General features: G+C 38.8%; 1 protein-coding gene and 1 pseudogene across 11 annotated transcripts in view; one reads left to right on the forward strand and one right to left on the reverse strand.

The window, feature by feature from the left end:
• The window catches only part of KIF1B (kinesin family member 1B), a 151,067-nt gene that overhangs the window by 122,010 nt on the left and 4,311 nt on the right, over positions 1–24,746 (reverse strand). For all 11 annotated transcript variants that reach the window (XM_061382765.1, XM_061382761.1, XM_061382758.1 and 8 more), the window contains exon 2: positions 14,932–15,112. In XM_061382765.1, coding sequence (XP_061238749.1) covers positions 14,932–15,037 — 106 coding nt within the window. In that variant the 5' untranslated portion in view covers positions 15,038–15,112. The remainder of the gene's footprint in view (positions 1–14,931; positions 15,113–24,746) is intronic.
• On the forward strand, positions 21,969–22,533 carry LOC133227807 (small ribosomal subunit protein uS11-like; annotated as a pseudogene).

The following is a 24,746-nucleotide window of genomic DNA, read 5'->3' on the forward strand; positions in this document are numbered from 1 at the left end:
GAGGACTGACTGGTTGGATCTCCCTGCAGTCCAAGGGACTCTCAAGAATTTTCTCTAACACCATAGTTCAAAAGCATCAATTCTTTGGCACTCAGCTTTCTTTATGGTCCAACTCTCACATCCATACACGACTACTGGAAAAACCATAGCTCTGACTAGACAGACTTTTGTTAGCAAAGTAAAGCCTCTGCTTTTTAATACACTGCCTAGGTTTGTCATAGTTTTTCTTCCAAAGAGCTAATATCTTTATGGCTGCAGTCACCATCTACAGAGATTCTGGAGCCCAAGTAAGTAAAGTCTGTCACCGTTTCCATTGTTTTCTCATCTATTTGCCATGAAGTGATGGAACTGGATGCCATGATCTTAGTTTTTTGAATGTTGAGTTTTAAGCCATGTCTAAAATAGGACTCTGGCTGCTGCATAGGAACAAAAGCAGAAGGAGAAAGACAGGAAGCTACTGGAGTGTTCTTGGACAAGAGTGCAAATGATAAAAAGTAACCAGATTCAGGAGAGATGGTGAAAGCAGAGAAAACAGAATTGATTTACTGATGAATTACACATGGTCTGTAAGAAAAAGAGAGAAGACTAGAGAGTGACTCCAATATTTCTGGTCTGGAATCGGTTCTGTTGAAGACATGCTGAGTTTGAGATAACGTCTTAGACCTTTAAGTACAGTTAAGTTAGCAGTTGGGTAGACAAGTCTAGAGTTCTAAAAAGGGGTTCAGGCTGGAGAAATGAGTTTGAGAGTTACCGTCACCTCAGAGACATTTAAAACCTTGAGCCTAGATGAAATCACCTAGGGAGTCTGTCTTCTCTGAAGACAGAAAAGATATCAAAGAGAAGAGACGAAGTCCTGGTGTACTTTCAACACAGGAAATAAGGTAAGAGAAGAGAATGGCCTGTGAGGAAGGCAGGCAATCAGGAGAGGACAGGATCCTGAGAGACAAAAGACAAAGGAAGTCAGGCTATGTTAGTGACTGTCATTAGTGTTTATCATCATAACCATCTTTGGACTCCCCAGAGGAAGAGTCTTTTTTGTTCAGGTGATCTACTCACGTCCCCATAACTCACTCTGCTCATCCTCACCTCTGGGCCTTGGCTCCCATCACCATCCACATCTCATCTGGCTTTAAGGCTGTTTCCTTAAGTCTCCCTTCATAAATCAGAAAGGCAGCCTTAGAACTGAAGGTCTGATTTGTTTGTATCTTCCCCAAGTCCACAGGGTAGATAACTTCACATTTATTTATCCTCCCCTGCAGCTTTCACACCTTGCCCCTTTTGTCTTCAAACTTTTTTTTCTTCCTGCTGATATCCCTTACCTTAGGAGAACTAGAGAAGAGAGAAGAGGATAGCATCTTTGATGTAAAGGCCTGAAGACCCTTATCCAAGATAAATGGAAATGCCTTTAAAATGATTTCCATAAAATGTTCTATAGGTTTTAGTTTATTGATGAACCATAAGACCATCTTCTCTTTCTTGGAGTCCCTTCAAGTCAAAATTAGCTTTTAAACGACTGCTTAGTCCCCCAAATTAACCCCCTTTTTTCCCTTGCCTTCTTTCCAACTTTGTTACTTCAGCATCAAGATGCAGAAATAATGTTTTAATTACTAAGTCCTAGAAAACAAGGCAGTCAAAACAAGAGTTGTACTCAAAAAGCCCTTTTATTCTCCAGAATAAATTTATTTATCTAATATCTCAAAGTCTCTATGTAGCAATTACACTGTTGTTGGCAAACTATTAAAGATTTTTGCCTGCAACTACAATTAACATATCATTGTGGCAACAGAGTAACTTTAAATTAACTTTTCTAAAACAGCATGTTTTGAGTTTGTTAAAAATCCTAGTGATATCTTCAGCACCAACTTCCATTTCCAAAAGCTTTCTATATCCAAATTTAAGAAATATGGCATTTTTCTTAAATTTATATCCAAAACCATAAAACTAAACCCCATAAGCAGCTTCTTCCCAACTTAGAATAGTGTATTTTCAAAATATATTAAAATGGTATAAAGTATATTACCATAAAGTAGATTTGAGCAAAGATCGACAATCATAAAATTTCCTAATCATTTAAAATAACAAAATTAGATTCTAAATCTTATAAAATAGGATAAATTGTACTGTATATGTTTACAACATAGCTGACCCTTGAACAACACAGGTTTGAAATGCATGGGTCCACTTACATGTGGACTGTTTTCAATAGTAAATACACAGTACTACACAATCTAGGGTTGGTTAAATCCATGGATGCAAACCACGGATACAAAGGGTCAACAGATTATAGGCAGATTTTAAACTGCTGAGGGTCGCCACCCTAACCCCCTTGATATTCAAGGGTCAACTATACACTCAATCTCAGAGTATTAAAAAGTAAGTCAGAAAGAGAAACACAAATACCATATGATAGCACTTATATGTGGAATCTAAAATATAACATAAATGAACGTAGTTACAAAACAGAAACAGACTCAGAGACATGGAAAACAAACTTAGGTTTACCAAAGGGGAAAAGGGCGTAGAAGAGGGATAAATTAGGAGTTCAGAATTAGCAGATACAAACCACTATATATAAAAGTAGATGAACAACAAGGTCCTACAGAGCACTGGGAACTCTATTTAATGTCCTGTAATAAATCATAATGGAAAAGAATATCAAAAAGAAAATAGATATAAGAAGATATATATATATCAGAATGACTTTGCTGTACACCAGAAACTAACATTGTAAATCAACTATGCTGCTGTTAAGTTGCTCAGTTGTGTTGGACTCTGTGACCCCATGGACTGCAGCACTCCAGGATTCCCTGTCCTTCACTATCTCCCAGAGTTTGCTCAAATTCATATCCATTGAGTCAGTGATGCTATCCAACCATCTCATCCTCTGTCGCCCCATTCTCCTGCCATCAGTCTTTCCCAGCATCAGGGTCTTTTCCAATGAGTTGGCGCTTCCCATCAGGTGACCAAAGTATTGGAGCTTCAGCTTCAGCATCAGTCCTTCCAATGAATATTCAGAGCTGATTTCCTTTAGGACTGACTGGTTGGATTTCCTTGCAATCCAAGGGACTCTCAGGAGTCTTCTCTAGTACCATAGTTCAAAAGCATCAATTCTTCGGCACTCAGCCTTCTTTATGGTCCAACTCTCACATTCATACATGACTACTGGAAAAACCATAGCTTTGACTAGATGGACCTTTGTCAGCAAAGTGATGTCTCTGCTTTTTAATACACTGTCTAGGTTTGTCATAGCTTTTCTTCAAAAGAACAAAAACTTTTTAATTTCATGGCGGCAGTTTCCATCTGCAGTGCATCTGCAGTGATTCAGGACCCCAAGAAAATAAAGTCTGTCACTGCTTCTATTGTTTTCCCATCTATTTGCCATGAAGTGATGGGACCAGATGCCATGATCTTAGTTTTTTGAATGTTGAGTTTCAAGCCAGCTCTTCACTCTCCTCTTTCACTTTCATCAAGAGGTTCTTTAGTTGCTCTTCACTTTCTGCCATTAGGGTGGTGTCATCTGCACTTGAGATTATTGATATTTCTCTTGGCAATCTTGATTTCAGCTTGTGCTTCATCCAGCCCAGCATTTCTCATGATGTACTCTGCATATAGCTTAAATAAGCAGGGTGACAACCTACAGCCCTGACATACTTCTTTCCCAATTTGGAACCAGTCTGTTGTTCCTTGTCCAGTTCTAACTGTTGCTTCTTGACCTGCATACACGTTTCTCAGGAGGCAGGTAAGGTGATCTGGTATTCCCATCTCTTTTAAGAATTTTCCACAGTTTGCTGTGATCAACACAAAGGCTTTAGTGTAGTCAATGAAGTAGAAGTAGATGTTTTCCTGGAATTCCCTTGCTTTTTCTATGATTCAGCAGATGTTGGCAAATCAACTATACTTCAATTAAAAGGAAAAAAATGAGGGTTCTGGAGTAAGACAGCACCAGTTCATTTTCTATTTCTCTCAGTCCTAAATGTGAGACCTTAGGCAAGTTAACCAGAATTCATGCCCTCATCTGTAATATGGGGAAAATAAGAATATCTGCCATAGGACTGTTCTGATAATTAAATGAGTTAGTCTGTAAGGGCCTAATAGTGGCTGGCACAGCTTAAGTGTTTAACTGGTAATCGTGGTGGTTTTTCCCCCACTAAAAGGCAATTTAAAAAGTAAAAGCTGCTTTTGTTTCCCCCTTCACCAATTTTACCTTCTCTATTTTATTCACAGCTACAAAAGGAACTCTGGAATCAGACCTGAACAATGTCACAGGGAAACAGTAACTGTAGTTAAATCATTTCGTCATTTGTACAGCTTCTGCTAATTCTAGCCCTACAGTTTTCTGTTCTGCCAAAACAAAAGAGGCTTCCCAGACATTCTCTATCTTTCCTGGCCCTGCCCCTCAATTATTCAGATCTCTCTCCTAAAGCCTCATAAAGGTCAGCACACTGCTTTGATCACTTAACTCTCAGACTAAACACACTCTGGGTCCCTAGTTACCTCCCAGCCCATGCTTGCTGAATAACAAAAATCTCAATTCCCACAGATCTCTCAAGGACCTAATTTCTTATTTCTTTTTCTTACCACCTATTGTACAAAGCATTCATCTCTACACAGTACAGCCAAGAACAGTTCTTACCCCAATAGAAATGTTTTTTCATAAAATAAGCACATTGTTGATATATGACCAAAAATTAAATCTCCAAAAATCAACTTGGCCCACGAGATGACAGGCAGCAGCAGCCCCTTCCCTTCTCAGTCTCTCTAACTGCTCCGGATTTCCTAGCTCTCACTGCAGTGCTTCACACTTCACTGGGAAGCTACCAAAAGCAATAAGCACTTCGATGTTGGCACAGACTTTCAAAAATGAACTAAAAAAAAAAAAAAATGAACTCCAAAATATTTCTTGAGAATCACAAAGAAGGCATTGAAAAAAAAAAAAAAACCAACAAAACTGGGCATGGTTGTTTTCCCCTTTGAAAAAAGCAACATATGCATATAAAAAGGCCACCTGAAGTATAGTCTGGATTTAATCAAGACAACCTCTTTTGACTAGATGCAAAACAGCAGGTTTCCTAAAAGATTTTTTTCAGTCTTCCCTCTTTGCTGTTTCACAATCTAGATGTGAAAACAACTTATTTAGATAATTAAAGAACTCTGAATTATACATTATAATAAAAAGCAATTCCAGATATACAATAGCAATGGCCTCCTCCTTTAATGACAGGCTCAACTGTTTCTGCCTTTAAATGTATATTCCCATCGAATACAACAATTTAGGTACCAAAAGCAACCAGAAAAAACAATCTGACGGGGCTTCCCTGGCGGCTCTGTGGTAAAGAATCGCCTGCTAATTCAGGAGATATGGGTTAGATCTCTGGTCTGGGAATATTCCACATGCTGCAGAGCAACTAAGCCCATGCGCCTCAAATATTGAGCCTGTATCCTAGAGCCTGGGAGCCACAACCACTGAGCCTATGTGCTGCAGTAACTGAAGTTCGAGCGCTAGAGCCTGTGCTCTGCAACAAGAGAAGCCCGAGCACTGCAACTAGAGAGTAGCCCCCAATGCCAAAACTAGAGAAAAGCCCAAGCAGCACTGAAGACTCAACATAGCGTAAAAAATAAATAAACAAAAAATTTTTATTTGCTATATCATGTTTAAAAGCGTTTTGTTTTTGTTCAGTCGCTCAGTTGTGTCCGACTCTTTGCGATCCATTCACTGCAGCATGCCAGGCTTCCCTGTCCTTCACCAACTCCCAGAGTTTGCTCAAACTCATGTTCATTGAGTCGATGATACTATCCAGCCATCTCATCCTCTGTCATCCCCTTCTCCTCCTGCCTTCAATCTTTCCCAGCATCAGGGTCTTTTTCAATGAGTCAGCTCTTCATATCAGGTGGCCAAAGTGCTGGAGCTTCAGCTTCAACATCAGTCCTTCCAAGGAATATTCAGGGTTGATTTCCTGTAGGACTGACTGGTTTGATCTCCATGCTGTCCAAGAGACTCTCAAGAGTCTTCTCCAGCACTACAGTTCAAAAGCATCAATTCTTCAGCACTCAGCCTTCTTTCTGGTCCAACTTACACATTAGTACATGACTACTGGAAAAACCACAGCTTTGACTATATGGACCTTTGTCAGCAAAGTGATGTCTCTGTTTTTTAATACAATGTCTAGGCTTGTCATAGCTTTTCTTCCAAGGAGCAAGTACCTTTTTTCCCCATAATATATATACTTTATTGAAGAATAGTTGAATTACAATAAGTATCTTTTAATTTCGTGGATGCAGTCACTATCCACAGTGATTTTTGGAGCCAAAGAAAATAAAATCTACCACTGTTTCCACTTTTTCTCCATCTATTTGGCATGAAGTGATAGCACTGGATGCCACGATCTTATTTTTTTAAATGCTGAGTTTCCAGCCAGCTTTTTCACTCTTCTCTTTCACCTTCATTAAGAGGCTCTTCAGTTCCTCTTCAATTTCTGCCATTAGGGTGGTATCATCTGCATATCTGAGGTTGTCGATATTTCTCCCATCAATCTTGATTCCAGCCTGGGATTCATCCAGCCCAGCATTTCGCACAATATACTCTGCTAGAAATTAAATAAGCAGGGTGACAATATACAGCCTTGATGAATTCCTTTCCCAATTTTGAATCAGTTCCTTGTTCCATGTCCAGTTCTAATTGCTGCTTCTTGACATGCACACAGGTTTCTTGGGAGGCAGGTAAGGAGACCTGGTATTCCCATCTCTTTAAGAATATTCCACAGTTTGTTGTGATCCACACAGTCAAAAGCTTTGATGTAGTCAATGAAGCAAAAGTAGATGTTTTTCTGGAATTTCCTTGCTTTTTCTATGATCCAACAGATGTTAGCAATTTGATCTCTGGTTCTTCTGCCTTTTCTAAATCCAGCTTGTACATATGGAATTTCTCAGTTCACATACTGTTGAAGCCTAGCTTGAAGGATTTTGAGCATTACCTTGCTAGCATGTGAAATGAGCACAATTGTACAGCAATTTTAACATTACCCTTCTTTGGGACTGGAATGAAAACTGACCTTTTTCAGTCCTGTGGCCACTGTTGAGTCTTCCAAATTTGCTGACATAGTGAGTGTAGCATTTTAACGGTATCATCTTTTAGAATTTGAAAAAGCTCAGCTGGAATTCCATCTCTTCCACTAGCTTTGTTCGTAGTAATGCTTCCTAAGGCCCACTGGACTTCACACTCCAAGATGTCTGGCTCTAGGTGAGTGACCACACCATGGTGGTTATCCAGGTCATTAAGACCTTTTTAATACAGTTCTGTGTATTCTTGCCACCTCTTCTTAATATCTTCGGCTTCTATTAGGTCCTTATTGTTTCTGCCCTTTATAGTGCCCATCTCTGCATGAAATGTTCCCTTGGTATGTCCAATCTTCTTGAAGAGATCTCTAGTCTTTCCCATTCTATTGTTTTCCTCTATTTCTTTGCACTGTTCACTTAAGAGGGCTTCCTTGTCTCTCCTTGCTATTCTCTGGAACTCTGCATTCAATTGGCTATATCTTTCCTTTTCTCCTTTGCTTCTTGCTTCCCTTCTTTCCTGAGCAATGTGTAAGGCCACCTCAGACAACCATTTTGCCTTCTTGCATTTCTTTTTCTTTGGGATGGTTTTGGTCACCACTTCCTGTACAATGTTATGAACGTTCGTCCATAGTTCTTCAGGCACTCTATCAGATTTAATCCCTTGAATTAAATAGTTGTCACTTCTATTGTATAATCATAAGAGATTTGATTTAGGTCATACCTGAATGGTCCAGTGTTTTTCCCTACTTCCTACAATTTAAGCCTAAATTTTGCAATAAGGAGTTCCTGATCTGAGCCACAATCAGCTCCTGGTCTTGTTCTTGCTGACTACATAGAGCTTCCCTGGTGGCTGAGACAGTAAAGAATCTGTCTGCAATGTAGGAGACCCAGGTTTAATCCCTGGGTGGGGAAGAACCCCTAGAGAAGGGAATGGCAACACACTCCAGTATTTTTGCCTGGGAAAGCCCATAAACTGAGGAACCTAGCAGGCGACAGTCCATAGGGTTGCAAAGAGTCAGACACAACTTAGAGAATAAACAACAACAAAACATAAAAAGAACAAATCTGAATCAGTTCTACTGAGATGGATAAACCTAGAGCCTGTCATACGCAGTGAAAAGAAAAAAGAAAGTGAAAGTCGCTCAGTCATGTCTGACTCTTTGCCACCTGATACTGGAGTGGGTAGCCTTTCCCTTCTCCAAGGGATCTTTCCAACCCAGGAAGCGGACCCAGGTCTCCCGCATTGCAGGTGGATTCTTTACCAGATGAGCCCCAGGGAAAGCCCCATACAGAGTGAAGTAAGTCAGAAAGAGAAAAACAAGTCTTTTATATTAATGCATATATATGGAATCTAGAAATAGGGCACTGATGAACCTATGTGCAGGGCAGGAATAGAGACACAGACATAAAGACAGACGTATGGACACAGGCGGGATGGAGAGGGTGGGACAAACTGAGAGAGTAGGACTGGAACATATATATTTGTTGTTGTTGTTCAGTCACTAAGTTATGTCCGACTCTTTTCGACCCCATGAACTGCAGCATGCCAGGCTTCTCTGTCCATCACTCTCTCCCTGAGTTTGCTCAAAAGCATGTCATTGAGTCAGTGTTGCTATCCAACCATCCCATCGTCTGTCATCCCCTTCTCCTCCTGCCCTCAATTTTTCCCAGCATCAGGTAAAATAGCTAGCTAGTGGAAAGTTTCTGTATAACACAGTGAGCTCAACTCGGTGCTCTGTGACAACTCAGAAGGGCGGTGTGGAGGGGGGAGGTAGAAGGGAGGTTCAAGGAGGAAGAGACATGCATATCTATGGCTGATTCATGCTGATGTATGGCAGAAACCAACACAACATTGTAAAGCAATTATTCTCCAATTAAAAAGAAAAACAATGTGCTAAGTTACAGAAAAATTAATCTCATCTAGTAGAGGGTGCAATCTAATGCCCTTCCTTAAGACCATAAACTTTATCCAGTATAAGAAAAACCTAAGAAACAGGAATACATTTCAAAATGTCAGTTTAGTAAGTTGCCGTATGAGAAATCATTGAGTACCAAATAGAACTGTGAGAACGCAACAGACAGTGCAGCACCTGGACCTTCCCTTTATCAACCCATTCCAAAAGTCATTCTAAAGGGCAAAACTGGTTTCCATCAACCCCAACTGAGTAAATATAATACCATTTCAGGGGCACCTTTATTTCTCCATCCCAAACACACACAATGAAAGGTCACTGCTATAGCTCAAGTCTTTCTCTTTTTTTTTTTGCAGGTACAAAGTCTATTATTAGAGACACACCACAACAACTAGTGGGAGAGCACACAGAGAAGTGGTTTGTTCAGTTAAGAAGCAAGGCAGAGATGCACACCCAAAGAGAAAGGGTGTGCCTGTCCCCCGTGGTGAGGAGGAGCCTAGCGCCAAGTCTGGACCACAGAAAAAGTGTTTCATGTTAGAATTTTTTAAAAAGTTTAGTGCCACTGGTACCCAAGCTGATCTCATTCCTTGGCCAGGAATCAAACCCGGGCCCCCTGTGCTGGCAGCACGGAGTCTTAACTGCTGGACTACCAGGCAAGTCCCATTTATTTTCGTGCAGTTATATTAATTTATGCCAGAAAAAGCATACAGATTTGTAAGAATTCCTTTCAAAAGTCTTCCTTTCCAAGCTCCCTTTTGTCCCAGTCCTTCCCCCATTCCAGATTTTCATTAATGGACATGAAGTCATTCTCTGTACCAGTTGTGATGTGCAGCATGTGGTTTAGAAATGCACATGTGTGAATAAAAAAGCCTTTTAAAATGTACAATGTAAGTAATCAGCAGGGAAAAAAAAAAACCCAAGACTTCTTTTATCCCACCTTAATACCTGGGCCTAGGGAAAAAATAAATAAAAGACCCCAGGCTCAGGAAGATTAATAAAAATATGAAGGGGAATTACCAAAGGGCTGGAGACAGACTATTATGGTTAAAAACAAAGCCAAAGATCAGAGGGGAATTTATGCAGTTTCAAAGTCTCCAGATTTACAAATATAACCTAACCATAAATGTGAGCAGTAAGAGCATTAATTTTCTCCCATTTTCCTTTTTTAAAGTAATTAGACAATAAAAAATGCTTCCGAAGTGGGAGAAATTTAGAATATAACGGGGTATTATTAAACAAAGCTATTTGTATGCACTCTAGTCTTCAAAATGTCAAGGCAGTAACCTTTATCTGTGCCATGGAAAACACTCCCTCTGAGACCAGAAAGTGCTTGAATAAAACTGCCACTACTCAGTTTTCAACTCTGGCACATTCCCTAAAGTACTCTTCACCCTCTTCTACTTTTTCATAAGAGACCTTATGGCAGGAACATTCCACTGCATTCCATCAACAATCAGCTTTAATCCCCGTGAGCAACAGTCCAGGCCAGCTTGCCAGCATAGCAGTCTTTTAATGCAGCTAACACATGTGGCTATAGCAAATTCATTTCATTTTTTGCAACAATTCGAGGTTCCAAATCCATGCTCTCTCCCAATCTTAAGCCCAATTTTTTAAAAAAACAAGCCATTAATACTTTCTAAATATAACAAATGGGCTCATGTGAAATCTCTCACTCAGAAATTATTTGGATTACGTGTTAGTCAAATTACTAAGAAAATGCCATATAAAATTGCAGGGGAAAAAAAAAAAGAAAACAGCAGAAAACTGAAAAACGCCAAAAATTCTAGAGGAAAATGTCTCTGATACAATTAGTGAATTAGCTTTTGAAGAACAAACACCTTTCAGAGGAACCAAAATTACCCCAAACTTATGACAAAGCATTCAGCTAGAAAACTAACACTACTTTTTCTAAGGCTAATGAGAGGTTTTTGTTTCAGGAGACTAATGTTGTTTTAAAAGTCACAAATTTCTCCTGGAGAATGTTTAAATGCAAAGAGGCAATGTGTTACAGGAGATTCCCAGGTGGCACAGTGGTGAAGAATCCACTGGCTAATGCAGGAGACTCAGGAGACACAGGTTAGATTCCTGGGTGGGGAAGATCCTCTGGAGTAGGAATGGCAACCCACTCCAGTATTTCTTGCCAGGAAAATTCCATTGACAGAGGAGCCTGGCAGGGCTCCATGGGGTCGCAAAGAGTTGGACATGACTGAGTGACTGAGCACACATGCATGCTTAATGTGTTAAAGAGGAAGAGAAAGATCAAGGCAGATCAGAGCCACTTGGACTGCTGTCTAGAAAGGATGTGGACAAAATATGATGGAAAAACCATTGGTAGTTCAGCATGGTGTTTAAGCTGGTCTAAAGGCTGGTTTTCATAGGAGTAGTAGAATATGCCCAGGTCTACTTTTTTTTTTTCCAAGTCTATTCTAACCACATTAATTACTTTTAATAAAAACTAAGCATTTATTCTTCCATATTTCATCAAAAGACAAATATTTTCAATAATTCTGGAGATATCTTTGTGGGAAACAAACAAGAACGAGTAAACAAAACTCCAAAATTTATGGCCCTATCCTTAGAAAATGTTCAACCAGGAATCTTATTTCCTTCTTCAGTTTGCAATCTACCAGTGAAAACACCTGAAATCTTTCATCCAGAGTGAATATCAGTATTGGGGTAATTTTACCTTTTTCCCCCAAACTAACATTATTGTCTATACCATCAAAATAATAAAGTAAAAAAGGCAGCCATATATCTTAGATACAATGAAGACTAATACCTTTCTTATTAGCCATTAGTAAACTGGGATTTCTTTGGAAGGAATGATGCTAAAGCTGAAACTCCAGTACTTTGGCCACCTCATGCGAAGAGCTGACTCATTAGAAAAGACTCTGATGCTGGGAGGGATTGGGGGCAGGAGGAGAAGGGGACGACAGAGGATGAGATGACTGGATGGCATCACTGACTCAATGGACATGAGTCTGAGTGAACTCTGGGAGTTGCTGATGGACAGGGAGGCCTGGTGTGCTGCAATTCATGGGGTCACAAAGAGTCGGACACGACTGAGCAACTGAACTGAACTGAAACTAGGTTTTTAACCTAGATGATCAAAAAAAAAAAAAAAAGGCAAAGAAAATCAAGTGGACCCAAATCCATTTCACATAACTATCCAGAACTACAGAAAATTTTAATTTGCTACATACTCCTGAACAGTCAATAGATTAGCTTTTTTATATCTGTTTAGTACTTAGCATATCATTACACATATAGTAGATACTTGTTAGTAAATAAAACCTATTAACTTTTTTGGATATCCTTTCATGCCAAAATCTCAAAAAAAAAAAGAAAAAAAAAACCACACCAAAAAACCAATTTTGACAAAATATAAACATGAAGTTTATTCGTGTGTTTACAATGCAGTCAAGACTGAAAGAAAAGTTATTATTACACCTGCTACTAATTAAACTATCTCTCAAAGGAAATCCCCCCTTGAAGTTACTTCTGGGAAGAGGAACTGGTTGCCTATGTGATGGGGTAAAAGGAATGATTGTACTGTATACTCTTCATACTTTTTGCAATTCATACCCTGTGAATGTCCTACCTATTCACAAAAATAAATCAAAATTGGAGGGAAATTAGGTAATGCTCGGAGAAGGCAATGGCACCCAACTCTAGTACTCTTGCCTGGAAAATCCCATAGATGGAGGAGCCTGGAAGGCTGCAGTCCATGGGGTCGCTGAGGGTCGGACACAACTGAGCGACTTCCCTTTCACTTTTCACTTTCATGCATTGGAGAAGGAAATGGCAACCCACTTCAGTGTTCTTGCCTGGAGAATCCCAGGGACGGGGGAGCCTGGTGGGCTGCCGTCTATGGGGTCGCACAGAGTCGGACACAACTGAAGTGACTTAGCAGTAGCAGTAGGTAATGCTATTTGACCTTGACAAAACTAGAAACATATAATCCATTTAAGATGTGGGCATTCTAAAATGATTACTCATCAAGGAAAAACATTAGTGTTATTACTTGTGCTAGTAAGCATTTTCCTTTATTTTTATCATAAGACTTTTGCATTCATGGATATGGTCTTGAAAAACATTAGTGTTATTACTTGTGCTAGTAAGCATTTTCCTTTATTATTATCATATGACTTTTGCATTCATGGATATGGTCTTTTAATACTCACTCTCTACTTAAAAGTTTTAATAAGATTTCCAACTCTACAAAGAAAGTACCAACATCCCAACCATGAATGAAACTCCATCTCCATGATACTGGGGATTTCTCCTGGATAGTCAGTATACAAAACGGATCAGAGAAAAGTAGACCTTTCTGGAATCAATTCTGGCTCCTGATCCAGGATTTCCTAATGTCCACCCTTTAAAAGAACTTGTGATATACCAGGACATTTAGAGGCAACACCAACAGTCAAAAATGCCTCCATACTAAGTTATAAATAAACGCATTTTTCAGAAAGAAACAAGAGGCTCAATAACCAAAATTTAATGTGCTCATTTCAGCAGCACCTGTACTAAAACCAGAATGATATAGAGAAGGCTAGCAAGGCCCTGTCCAAGGATTTAGTTATATACTGTGTAAAACTTAATTCTTAAAATGAAATAGAAATAAGAACATAGCCTCGATGAGTGACATTTAAGAATATAACATTAGTTAGAGAATAATACCAAATTCTGCATCTTTCTTTTACAATTATTCATAGGATATATAATTCACAGAATCACTGGCACAACTGACAAGGAAATGTAAAACACAAACAATGGTACAGCAGTTTGGACTCCAACGTTTGACTCTTTTTCAAAAAAATAGAATGTTGCAAGTCCTATTTAGCAAGTTCAGAAAAATGTGTTAGCAAAAGAAAGTTCCAAGTTGTATACGGGGAATATGTATGTGTGTGTGTGTGCATATATATGGCAAACACACAGTAATAGAGAGTGATGGCTGGGAGCTGGGGGAGAAAAGGAGACATTGATCAAAGGGTACAAAGTTCTGGAGACCTAAAGTGCATCATGGTGACTATGGTTAATGATGTTTATGTAAAATTTGCTGAAGGAGTAGATCTCAAGTGTTCTTACCTTAAAATAAAAGGTGACTATCTATGAAAAGTGATGGATATGCTAATTAGATAGTGTTGATCATTTAAAAATGTATAAACATGTCAAAGCACCCATTGTACACCTCAAACATAACATATAGATTTATTTCCCACTGGGAGAATCCTCTACACAGAACACTGGCCCACAAACAGATAAGCATATTTCCTCAAATATTTAGCATTAACTTGGGTCTGAAAGAACAACAATTCTACTTTATCCCAAAGTTACAGGCTTTAAAATGGTAGAACTTACCATTATTTAAGTAATAGTTTGCCTACAGACCCATATCAAGTAACTAATGCAAGTACCAAAAACTCCAGCTTCCGTCATTTTTCACCTAAGGAATAGTTCAGAGAACCAAACCAGGAAGCAAGGACTGATCATTTTTAGTAATAATTTACAAGTTTATTATCTGCTTTAGCTATATCTGTCGTTCAACTCAAAGAATCATCATAAGGAAGCAGTGTAAGTGTTAAGACCATCTTGGTAAGCTCAAGTACTATTGAAAATCAAGGAAGTTAAAGCAATCTTGCACCCTCAATAAGGTATATTTCACAGCATCATTTACTAAAAATCACTGCTTACACCTTCACTATCATTAAGATTTCAACTTAATAACACTAGCTAAATTCACTCAGTTTTCTAGGGAATTCTCAATTGTAAAGAAGATAAACAGCCAATATTTAAATATGCTACAGCAAAAATCACAGGGGAAAACATTCAGTGGAACATTCAGAACAGCAAAGTTCCAAGTGTTACTAGCCACATGTTCATTTATTTTGATGACAGCAAGAAGGAAAGGGGGAAGGACAGGAAGATGAGACAGGACTGACAGAACACAGCATGCACTCACTGGTTGAGTTGCCCTGCATCTGAATGATGCACTTGGACTCTTTGCTGGTCTCTCGAGAATTGAAGGGCCGAACACGGACAGCCACCTTCACTGAGGCTCCCGACATTCTGACGGTCTTGTTATATATACGAAGTCCAGAAATAAAGAATCAAATCTTCTCAGGAAGTTATGTTCAAGTTTCCTTTAAAAAAGAAAAAAAGTTCATATAAGATAGGCAGAATTAAAGAAAACAAGGCTAATTTGAGCAGAAGAGCTATTAAATCTTAGTACTATTTGTTTCCATTTCTAAAAATCTCATCCCTTTTCTTCCCTATAAATCTTGTATGTGTGCATGAATAAATCAGTCACCAGTCTTGTCTGACTCTTTGTGATCTCACGGACTGTAGCCTACCAGGCTCATCTGTCCATGGAATTTTCCAGGTGAGAATACTGGAATGGATTGCCATTTCCTCCTCCAGGGGATCTTCCCAACCCAGGGACTGAACTCGCATTCTCTTACACAGGCAGGCAGATTCTTTAGCACTGTGCCGTCTGGGAAGCCCCACAAACCTTATATTCTCAACAGTAAATTATCAGATAGAAAGTTAAAGACTGTAATTTGTTTTCCTGTTCCATTATCTATTTACCATACCTAAAAAGTCCCTAGACTTAATGATAAAAAATATTAACTGCAAAATAACAAACATCTTATTTACTCTCTGTTTTTCTGGATCAATTTCCAATAATATATGGAAAAAAATGTTTATCTGCTAAAGAGGGTTCCTACACAAGAAACTACCCATCTGCAAAACAACTTATTACTTGCTTTTAAAGAAATGCACTGAATTTTTATATTTTAATTTCAGTTTGAAACATCTAGTTACACGGTGTATATTTAAACAGCAAAGGACAGAGATAAGCTCCAGCTAGCTTCTTTGCCTGTAGGTATCCAGGAATTCCTTTAACTTTGATGACCCCTTTCTTAAGTATCTCATTTGGCCCTCACAACGATCCCGTACAATAATCACAGACAGTTCCAAAAGACCCAAGCTCTATCCTCTGACCCATGGCAGAATCAATTCACTACATTTCACTACTGAATGAAGCCACAGGGAAAACTGAACATTTTCTAGAGGAATAGTTTTTCTCCCCACAGAACAAAACGAACACCATTCAGTGAAAAGAACCCACATAAGTAATTTCCACAAGAAACAACAGATCTCAATCTGTACTCTGTTATATAAACATCTTCAAGAAGAACTGAACAAAAGAAAAAACTATAAAAGAAAAATACTTACGGGTCCAATTACCAGAGACCAAATTTTTGGTCCTGACCAGTTTCTTCCACATAATTAAGTAATGGTTAAGAATGCTCACCTCCAGCTGTACAACTAATGCTTTCCATAGGAAAAGGCAAAAAAATACTCTATCTTATTTCTTGTTTTTTGGGAACATGTCTGTTGTCTGTCTCTCACACCACCACCAGAATGCTCTGAAGATCTTGTCTGCTAGCTCTTTCATCAGATACCTTAAAATGGTGTCTGATGAAAGAGTTTACCACATGTTTGTTGAAGGAATGAGCTAATGAATTATATTTCCCAATTGTAAGAATTATCCTTTATCTGGTTTACTTTTTTATGTTTTAAATGATTATAATATTTATTGATATTAATATTTTTATATTTGCTGTGATGTTTTTTCCAGTCTGTTTCACATTTTATTTTACAATAAACAGACGGTTCTTTTTTTAGTACATCATTTATTTGAATTAAATTTATTAAATGAAAGCTTAAAATTATTAACTCTTCCAATCTATATAACATGACCTATAGTCAGTAGCTGAGTACTCTGTCAAGACAGTGAATGAAGCATTCACAAAAAGCAAGACACAGAACACACTTTAACTCCTCAGAGTCCACTTTAATATACAGCCAGCATCTCAACACTCAATGTGTCCCCTTATCTTCTCCTTAAAACTAGCAATCTCTGCCAATCTTCCCATTTCTATCTGGCCCCATACTATAAAGCTAGGAGTCATCTTTGCTTCCTTCTCTTTGAATCCTTTCATTAGTGGTAACATTATTCATGAAATACTACATGAAAACTTTTAAAACATTAATTTCCATTTTTCTATCCCTTCCCTCCTCTCATTTCCTCTGCCCTAACCTTAATCCATGTCCTTACTACCTCATGCCTAGCATACATGCAATAGAGAAACTAATCTTTGAGCTTTTAATTTTAATCCATGTCTTTAAATGAGGGTAAGGGGTTTGCACAAAACAATCACAGGATCTTTAGAAAAGTAAATGAGCCTAGACTTCAGATTTTGAGATAGGGCCCAGGTATGGCTAGTTTTGTTTTGTTTTGTTTTTTTCATTTTCTAAAAATTATGTTGTAAACCTCCAGCTGAGAACCCAACTTTATGCAACTGCCAACCCTACTGCAGTGACTTTCAATTTCACTTCCAAATCCAAGAAACTTTTCTTACTCCCCAGTGCTTACAAAACCAGTCAAGGTACTCTGCGGCTGGTCAAGCGCCTTTACTATCCCACACACATTCTTTCACGTGTTCTAACAATTTCTCCCCCAAGAACCTTCATTTTCTCCTCTAGCTGATGGCCCAGCTCTAGTCTTACCTCTTTCAAATGAGGACCCAAACATTCCAGGAATCACTGGTATTTCCTACAGCACTTAAAACCAACCCCAAATGCACTGTGAGAACACTGCTATCATTTTACATGACTATATTCCAGCTTGTATGCTCTTTAATAGCTTCCCAAAGTGAACATCCTATTCCTTCAAAATCTCTTTGAAACTTAGGTTCCTTGAAAAAATGGCAAATTCCAAGTCTGGGCAAGAAATTTCAGGATGATTCTGGAACATTTAGTATGACCATAAGCATGAAATCAAAGACGAATGGGGTCACGGTGAAAAGACACAGCTGCCAACTGAAAGGGGCCCCCACTGGACAAAGATGGAATAACTGGAGCATAAAAACATGCATACATACAGGCACACTGCATATGGACTGCAAAACATTAAATATATAAATTCAGAGGTTCATAACGATACTTCCAAAAATCTCATTACTCTGAAAACTGCAAATAAAACCAGGAATGGAGCATGCATCCAGTCCCTGTATCCTGTATGTTCCAGGATAGTCAAATAGTCAATGAGAGCAAGTTCTTTTCTATGGAAAAAGTCCAGCTAATAAATGCAGAAGAAATGACAGAAATAGAAAGTCACCATTTCCCACCCCTACTAACAAAAAGGTTCTCTGCATCATCACTATCTACTAAAAAAAAAGCCTTAAATGAAAGGCTGATTGATGTGGGAAGATTATATTGTATGAATTAGGGTAACATAATCTGAACCAAAGGATCATCAACCTTAACAATACTAACAGTGGGATACTGACGTGGCCCATGCCGCCTGATACACTCCAACAGGAGACACACAGAACCTCCTAGCACATATTCTTAGCCCACCCCCTTAAAAAAAAACACTGACAGAATCAAGACTCATTTACAGGACACACGCGGAGCAAAGAAACAATTTAAACAATACCCAGAAGATACAATCACAGCCTAACCCAGAGTAGAGAAAACTCTACAGCTCAAGACACCCAGTAACTTTAATTAAATAGCATGATGGGCGGGGGGTAATAAAAGAGACAAGTATTGACAATTAATGAATATTGTGGATATTTAAATTAAAAAAAAAAAAAAAAACTTTCTTCTTTTGTTTTCTACCCAGGGCCTACCGAAGTGCTGCTGCTGCTGCTAAATGACTTATAAACAATAAAGGCTGAAATCTCCTTGCTGACTTTTGATATAAAGTACCAGGAACCAAAATACTAACATCTTTAATACAGAATGTCCCCATACATACACTTTTCATCAGTTGTTTGACCCTTCTACCCAGCTATCCTCCCAGCATTTCATTCAACTTGACACACCCAAACCTCAAGTATCTTTCCACCTCCCCCAGCTCTTTTCTATTTCTTTTAGTGTCCTCACCATTCTCCTGTTCCCACAGGCTAAAGAGCTTGCTTCCCCTATCCATCTAATCAACGCCAAGTTACATGGCTTTCACCTATAAAATCTCTCTCATCACCATCGTACCACCGCTCTTACGCCTTCAATACATCTCACCCAAGACTATTAACTGTCCTAAGCCCTTTTTCTCCTCCTTCCTCTTGTCCCCACCACACTACACTCTACTGCCATTTTCATCTACTCCATCCACACTATGCAAAGCTGTCAGTGTTATACTCCTGAAGCACAAGTTTCTTCACTTAAAAATCCTCAAAGTTTCTCCACTGCCTATCAAGGAACGACTGAACTCCCCACACTGGCATTCAATGTGTTCTGTAACATAAACCACCTATTTTTACAAGCCCACAAAACACTGCCTTCCATCCACATTCCTTAACCACCACCCACGAGAGGGTTTTCTGAGAGCATCTCGTTTTTCTGCGCCTGTGCCTTTGCTCCAAAGCTCCTTTTACCCAGTGTACTCTTCCACCTCCCCTGTTCTTCTCAAAACCCAATTTTCTTCCAGGACCTTCTCATATGCTACCTATTTTTAAAGCCGTCATAGATTCTTCAATTCTTGCAAACCAAAGGCAAATGTTTCTCCACTTAATACTTCTCAACTCATTAACCTTATCTAGAGCAGAATAAGCTGTTTTGTAGCAATAAAGAAAAACAGCTTAAAGTTCCTTGAGGACAAGACAGAAATTTAGTCATGTTTCTAATCCCATATATCACATGGTCTTGAATAGAGGAGTCAAAACATTTTGGTTGAGTGGGTGTGCCACAGTCTATGGGGTCGAAAAGAGTTGGACACGACTTAGTGACTGAATAACTGTGTATCAACAAACTGATGTTCGAATGGTATCAGTAAAAAAGCAAGCTGTTTCAAAATAAAGATGGACTGATGAAAAAGAAAAAGGATAAAATTAATTTCATACTCCTCCCTAATTAAAATAGCTTAACAGTCATTCTTCTTTGGAAGCGATATGTACGTTTTAAAATTACTTTCCCCAAACAACCTGAACCTAAACACATTTTTTCTTTTCTGATTTAACTGTCCTGTTGTAAAATTGCAACTGTCTTCACAAGTAAGTTAAATTTTTATACAGTAAAATAAGAAACTACAGTTAAGCGGGCTATAGCCAAGTGTTACTTTGTTACTTTCCTACAAACAAAGAGTATCTCTTTTATAATGGATGTCCATCAAAGAATTAGTTTCAAAACCTCCTGATCCTTTAAAAAAGTTACCAATTATGTAAATCTGAAATCAAGTTTAAATTTCAGTGAGAAATAACAATTACAGAATATTTTTAAGAAGTTATAGGAAAACAATAAAAATTAAAATACATTTTCCAAGTTTTAAAGAGCCAAAGGCAGGTAGGAAAGGCAACCATACATACTCTAAATCTCTTAATAGCCTCAGTTCTAGACTGTTCCTCTGACCAGTTTTCTTTCCTTATGACATATGATTAGAAGCATTATAAAGTGGAATGGAGCAAAAATTCCAGAAGCGTTCACTAACAATAGAGGGATAATAAAACATTTAGATCTAATTCATTTGAATTTTTCTAAATTTTTGCCCCATTGCTTAAATCTTGTGCAATTCTCTCGTGCCCTCAGAAGCACTCTGGATTATTGGGAGCCTAAGACAAATTCTCAAACTGACTTTTCAGCAAAATGAACAAACAAGAATGAAATAATCTTAGTTTTTTGGTTGGCTGGGTTTTCTAATACCCACCCCCCCTTTTTTTTTTTTACAGAAAACAGCCAGGATTATATTCCTTAAACAGAGGTCAATTCATGTCATTCCCTCTTCTTAAAAGCCTTCAGTTGGTTCCCATGGCCTCAGAAAACAACCTAAAAATTGATAGGCCTCCACAATCCAACCTCTTTCTCCAGTCTCAGTTTTCACTGTACAACTTGAAACCTTCTTCACCAAGATCCTTATCACACCGAACATGTAATGCTTAGAAGCTCAATCTCCCTTCCAACCTATTACAAGTCCATATCTTTTGAGGACAAGGTCAAGGCCACCATGAGGCAGGAAGCATTAAGTCATATCTTCCTTAACATCCCCCTTTCTAAGCTAAAAGTCATACCTTCTATCTCATTGTTCCCTAAAAATGTTGTGTTGATTCCTCATTTTTCTACTTATTTCTTTCTTCCCTGTGTTGCAGTCAGCAGTTAACTCGCGTACATTGCTACTTTGTTCAGTATGTTTTTCACAACTAAAAATAGATTTAACCAAGAAATGCAATTTTTTAAATTCAACATTTATACAATCTGCTATATTCCCACAAATTTAGAATATCAACAAGCAATCTATTTAAAAGATAATCTTTTCTATTGAATACATTTTAAAGAATAAATTAGGGAATTCCCTGGCAGTCCAGTGATTAGGGCACTTTCACTACCGAGAAACCCAGGTTCAATCCCTGGTCAGGGAACTGAGTGACACAGCCCAAAAAAAAAAAAAAAAAGAATGATAAAAAAGAATAAGTGGATACCCCCAAAATAAGTATCTGCAGCTAATGAGCCTATTTTGGAAAGGTATGAAAATTTCCTTGTTATTATGGAAGTTGTGCATTCTTGGTTGAATACTTTCCATGAGGACCAAGCAGGCTTTAGTATCCAATACTCCATGTCACTGAACAAGGCTGTACTGATAAAATGGCCCCCAAAATCTAAGAATTCATTTTTGTGTGTATATGTATTTTGTGTATGCATGTGTATCTATTCTTGGTCTTTGACTCTACGGATAAAAATCAGCCATGAGCCAGGCTGCAAAAGCTCAAAATGGATCATATGTTAGGAAAGCTTCTTTCTGCATTCTAACCCAATGACAAGAATCAGACTGCACAGGAAGTTTCCTGACAGATCAGATTTTCAGTTTCAAATGAGATTAAACTAGCTCATTTAGGCTACCCAACTGTTTTAACCATTTATGAAAATAAATCAAAACAATTTTTAGATTAGACACGTGTCTTCTTGTCACTGCAATTAAGAAATCAAGAACCTGTTTCCGGTGGCAGAGTCTGGAGAAGACGCGCAGAAATGGCACCTAGCAAGGGGAAGGAAAAGAAGGAAGAACAGGTCATCAGCCTCGGCTGAAGGAGAAAATATATTTGGTGTGTGCCACACCTTTGCATCCTTCAACAACACTTTTGTGCACGTCACCGATCTTTCTGGCAAGGAAACCATCTGCCATATAACTGGTGGGATGAAGGTGAAGGCTGACTGAGATGAGTCCTCTCCATATGCTGCCATGTTGGCTGCCCAGGATGTAGCCCAGAGGTGCAAGGATACGGGCATCACCGCCCTCCACATCAAACTCCGGGCCACAGGAGGAAAACAGGACCAAGACTCCTGGACCAGGGGCCCAGTCAGCGCTCAAAGCCCTCGCCTGCTCAGGGATGAAGATTGGGCGGATTGAGGATGTCACCCCCATCCCTTCCGACAGCACCCGCAGGAAGGGGGGTTGCCGTGGTCGCCATCTGTGAACAGGACTCCTCAAATTATTGCTTTCTGTTAATACATTGCTTTGATGTAAAAAAAAAAAAAAAGAAGAAGAAGAAGAAATCAAGAACCTTCCTTTTTACTGGTGACATGATTTGATTCTCATAATCCAAGAGGTCCATCCAGAAACAACAGCTCCTATGGCCTATGGCTTAAAATAAACTATTCTAAATTAAAGTTTTTCATTATTTTCTTATTTTTCACTGTTTGGATGGCTAACACTAAACTCTATCTAGTAAGTTAATTCAATCTAATAACTAAAACCACATCCTATAATTTTTATTTTACAGATCCACTGGGAACTCTGTCACCCAAAACCCAATATTCCACTTAAGTTCTATTGTCAAAGTGGACGACAACAGCTACGCCTGGTAACTGTCCAGGTTAAAATGAACTCAGCTTGGCTATGATGTAGAAATGGAAGTTTCAGTCAGAGGTTAATTCAAATTTGGTATGAGTCAAGGTTCTCTCTGAAATCTGCCTGTGACCACACCTTTGCAGCTACCTGCCTGGTAAGTAGCTCCTTAGCTGGGCAAGAATGCAGGTCAGATTTCTCCATGTGGCAACAATGTGTCAGTCTTGCCACATGATAAACCACTACCCAAAGTTTAATAGGTATGTTTTCAATGAGATGACAACACAAAATACAAGTATTCCAGGTTCTCACCAGAGTTATTAAATAATGAGTGTTCTGCTGGGATACTCAGACTTATCTTTACATAAAGTTATATACCAGAACCACATTAGTCACAGAAAAGACTTAAGTTATATTTTTATGTTGTATACTCAGTGTGGAAAGCAGGTGGATTACTTTTTTAAAATAGGTCTTTGAAGAACACGTCTTCCTTTTACTTAAAAGATCTGTTGAAAACACTTAGTATGTATATCTTTGCATCAGGATGTCTGTAACGCTTTCCTCTTAAAATTTCTTTAGAATTCATTACCAGGAAAAAAGATGCTCTTGACAAACCATTACCTTTCTTTTACCAGAATGAAAATTGTATAATTTCCTTTTCCCTTTTTGTCTGACTTTCAAAAGTTTCAAGACTAAGTTACAATAACATATCATACACTTTATATATATGGCAACCCACTCCAGTATTCTTGCCTGGAGAATTCCACAGACAGAGAAGCCTGGCGGGCTACAGTCCACGGGGCTGCAAAGAGTCGGACACGACTGAGCGTGCGTGCACATACAGACAAACTGCTGTAATCTGTGTATTTACTTTTTCCTCCTGTCATATAGATTTTTGTTTCTTCTCCATATTTAACAGCCTCATCATATCTACAGTATTGTGGTAAGCTGCTCAAAACCTTTCTCAAAGCAGTAAGTGATATAAATTATAACTAAATAAAACTTTCCTGTAATGCCTCATCTGTTATTTGACACTGAAAATGTTATGTAGTCAAAATTCTAGTTCTTAAAAACAAATAAAGTAAGTCTTTAAAAATTACACAAAAATTTGTGTTGAATAAATGATAGGCATGTGAGTGGCCAGAAAAGTACAAGGCCTGGAAGACTGAAACCAGCCCCACAGAACAGAAGCAGACAAAGGAGGGAGTGAAGTGAGCAGTACTTCCAGCATTGCACAGGCGTGAAACGTGCCCCCTGCTATCATAACAAAGGGCTGGAAATCAGAGCGCCAGCAGTGTTGAAGTGGGGGATCAGGGAAGCCAGTCTGCGGTGGGCTGGGGAGTAATGAGGAGGCAAGAACTGGAAATGCAAGTATCCTCACTGCTTCCAGAACCTATGAGGGCAGAGAGATGACCAGAAGGGAACAGGAATGGAGAATGCTTCCCCTCCCCATCCCATTTCATTAATACAAAAGTCTTCTATGTTTCTATCCTTGATTCAACAGCTATTCATGGGGTGCCTACAACATGACAGGCAGTTGCAGGAGTCTGGGATAAATCAGTGAACAAAACAGACAAACATCTTTGCCATGGAGAAGTTTTCATTCTAGTAGGGCAGTGAAAGTCTGTCAGTCATGTCTGACTCCTTGCAGCCCCATGGACTATACAGTTGATGGAATTCTCCAGGCCAGAATACCACAGTGGGTAGCCATTCCCTTCTCCAGGGGATCTTCCCAAACCTGGAGATCGAACCCAGGTCTCCCGCATTGCAGGTGGATTCTTTACCAGTTGAGCCTCAAGGGAAGCCCTAGTAGGGCAGAGGGGACATTAAAATAGGTTACACAGAATATGAGGTGATATAAGTGCTATGAGGGAGGAAAATTACAGCAAAGTCGGGGGGATCAGGAGTGTGGTGGGAAGGGGTGCCAA

Source organism: Bos javanicus, chromosome 16 (genome assembly GCF_032452875.1).
Source record: "Bos javanicus breed banteng chromosome 16, ARS-OSU_banteng_1.0, whole genome shotgun sequence".
Classification (NCBI taxonomy): Eukaryota; Metazoa; Chordata; class Mammalia; order Artiodactyla; family Bovidae; genus Bos; species Bos javanicus.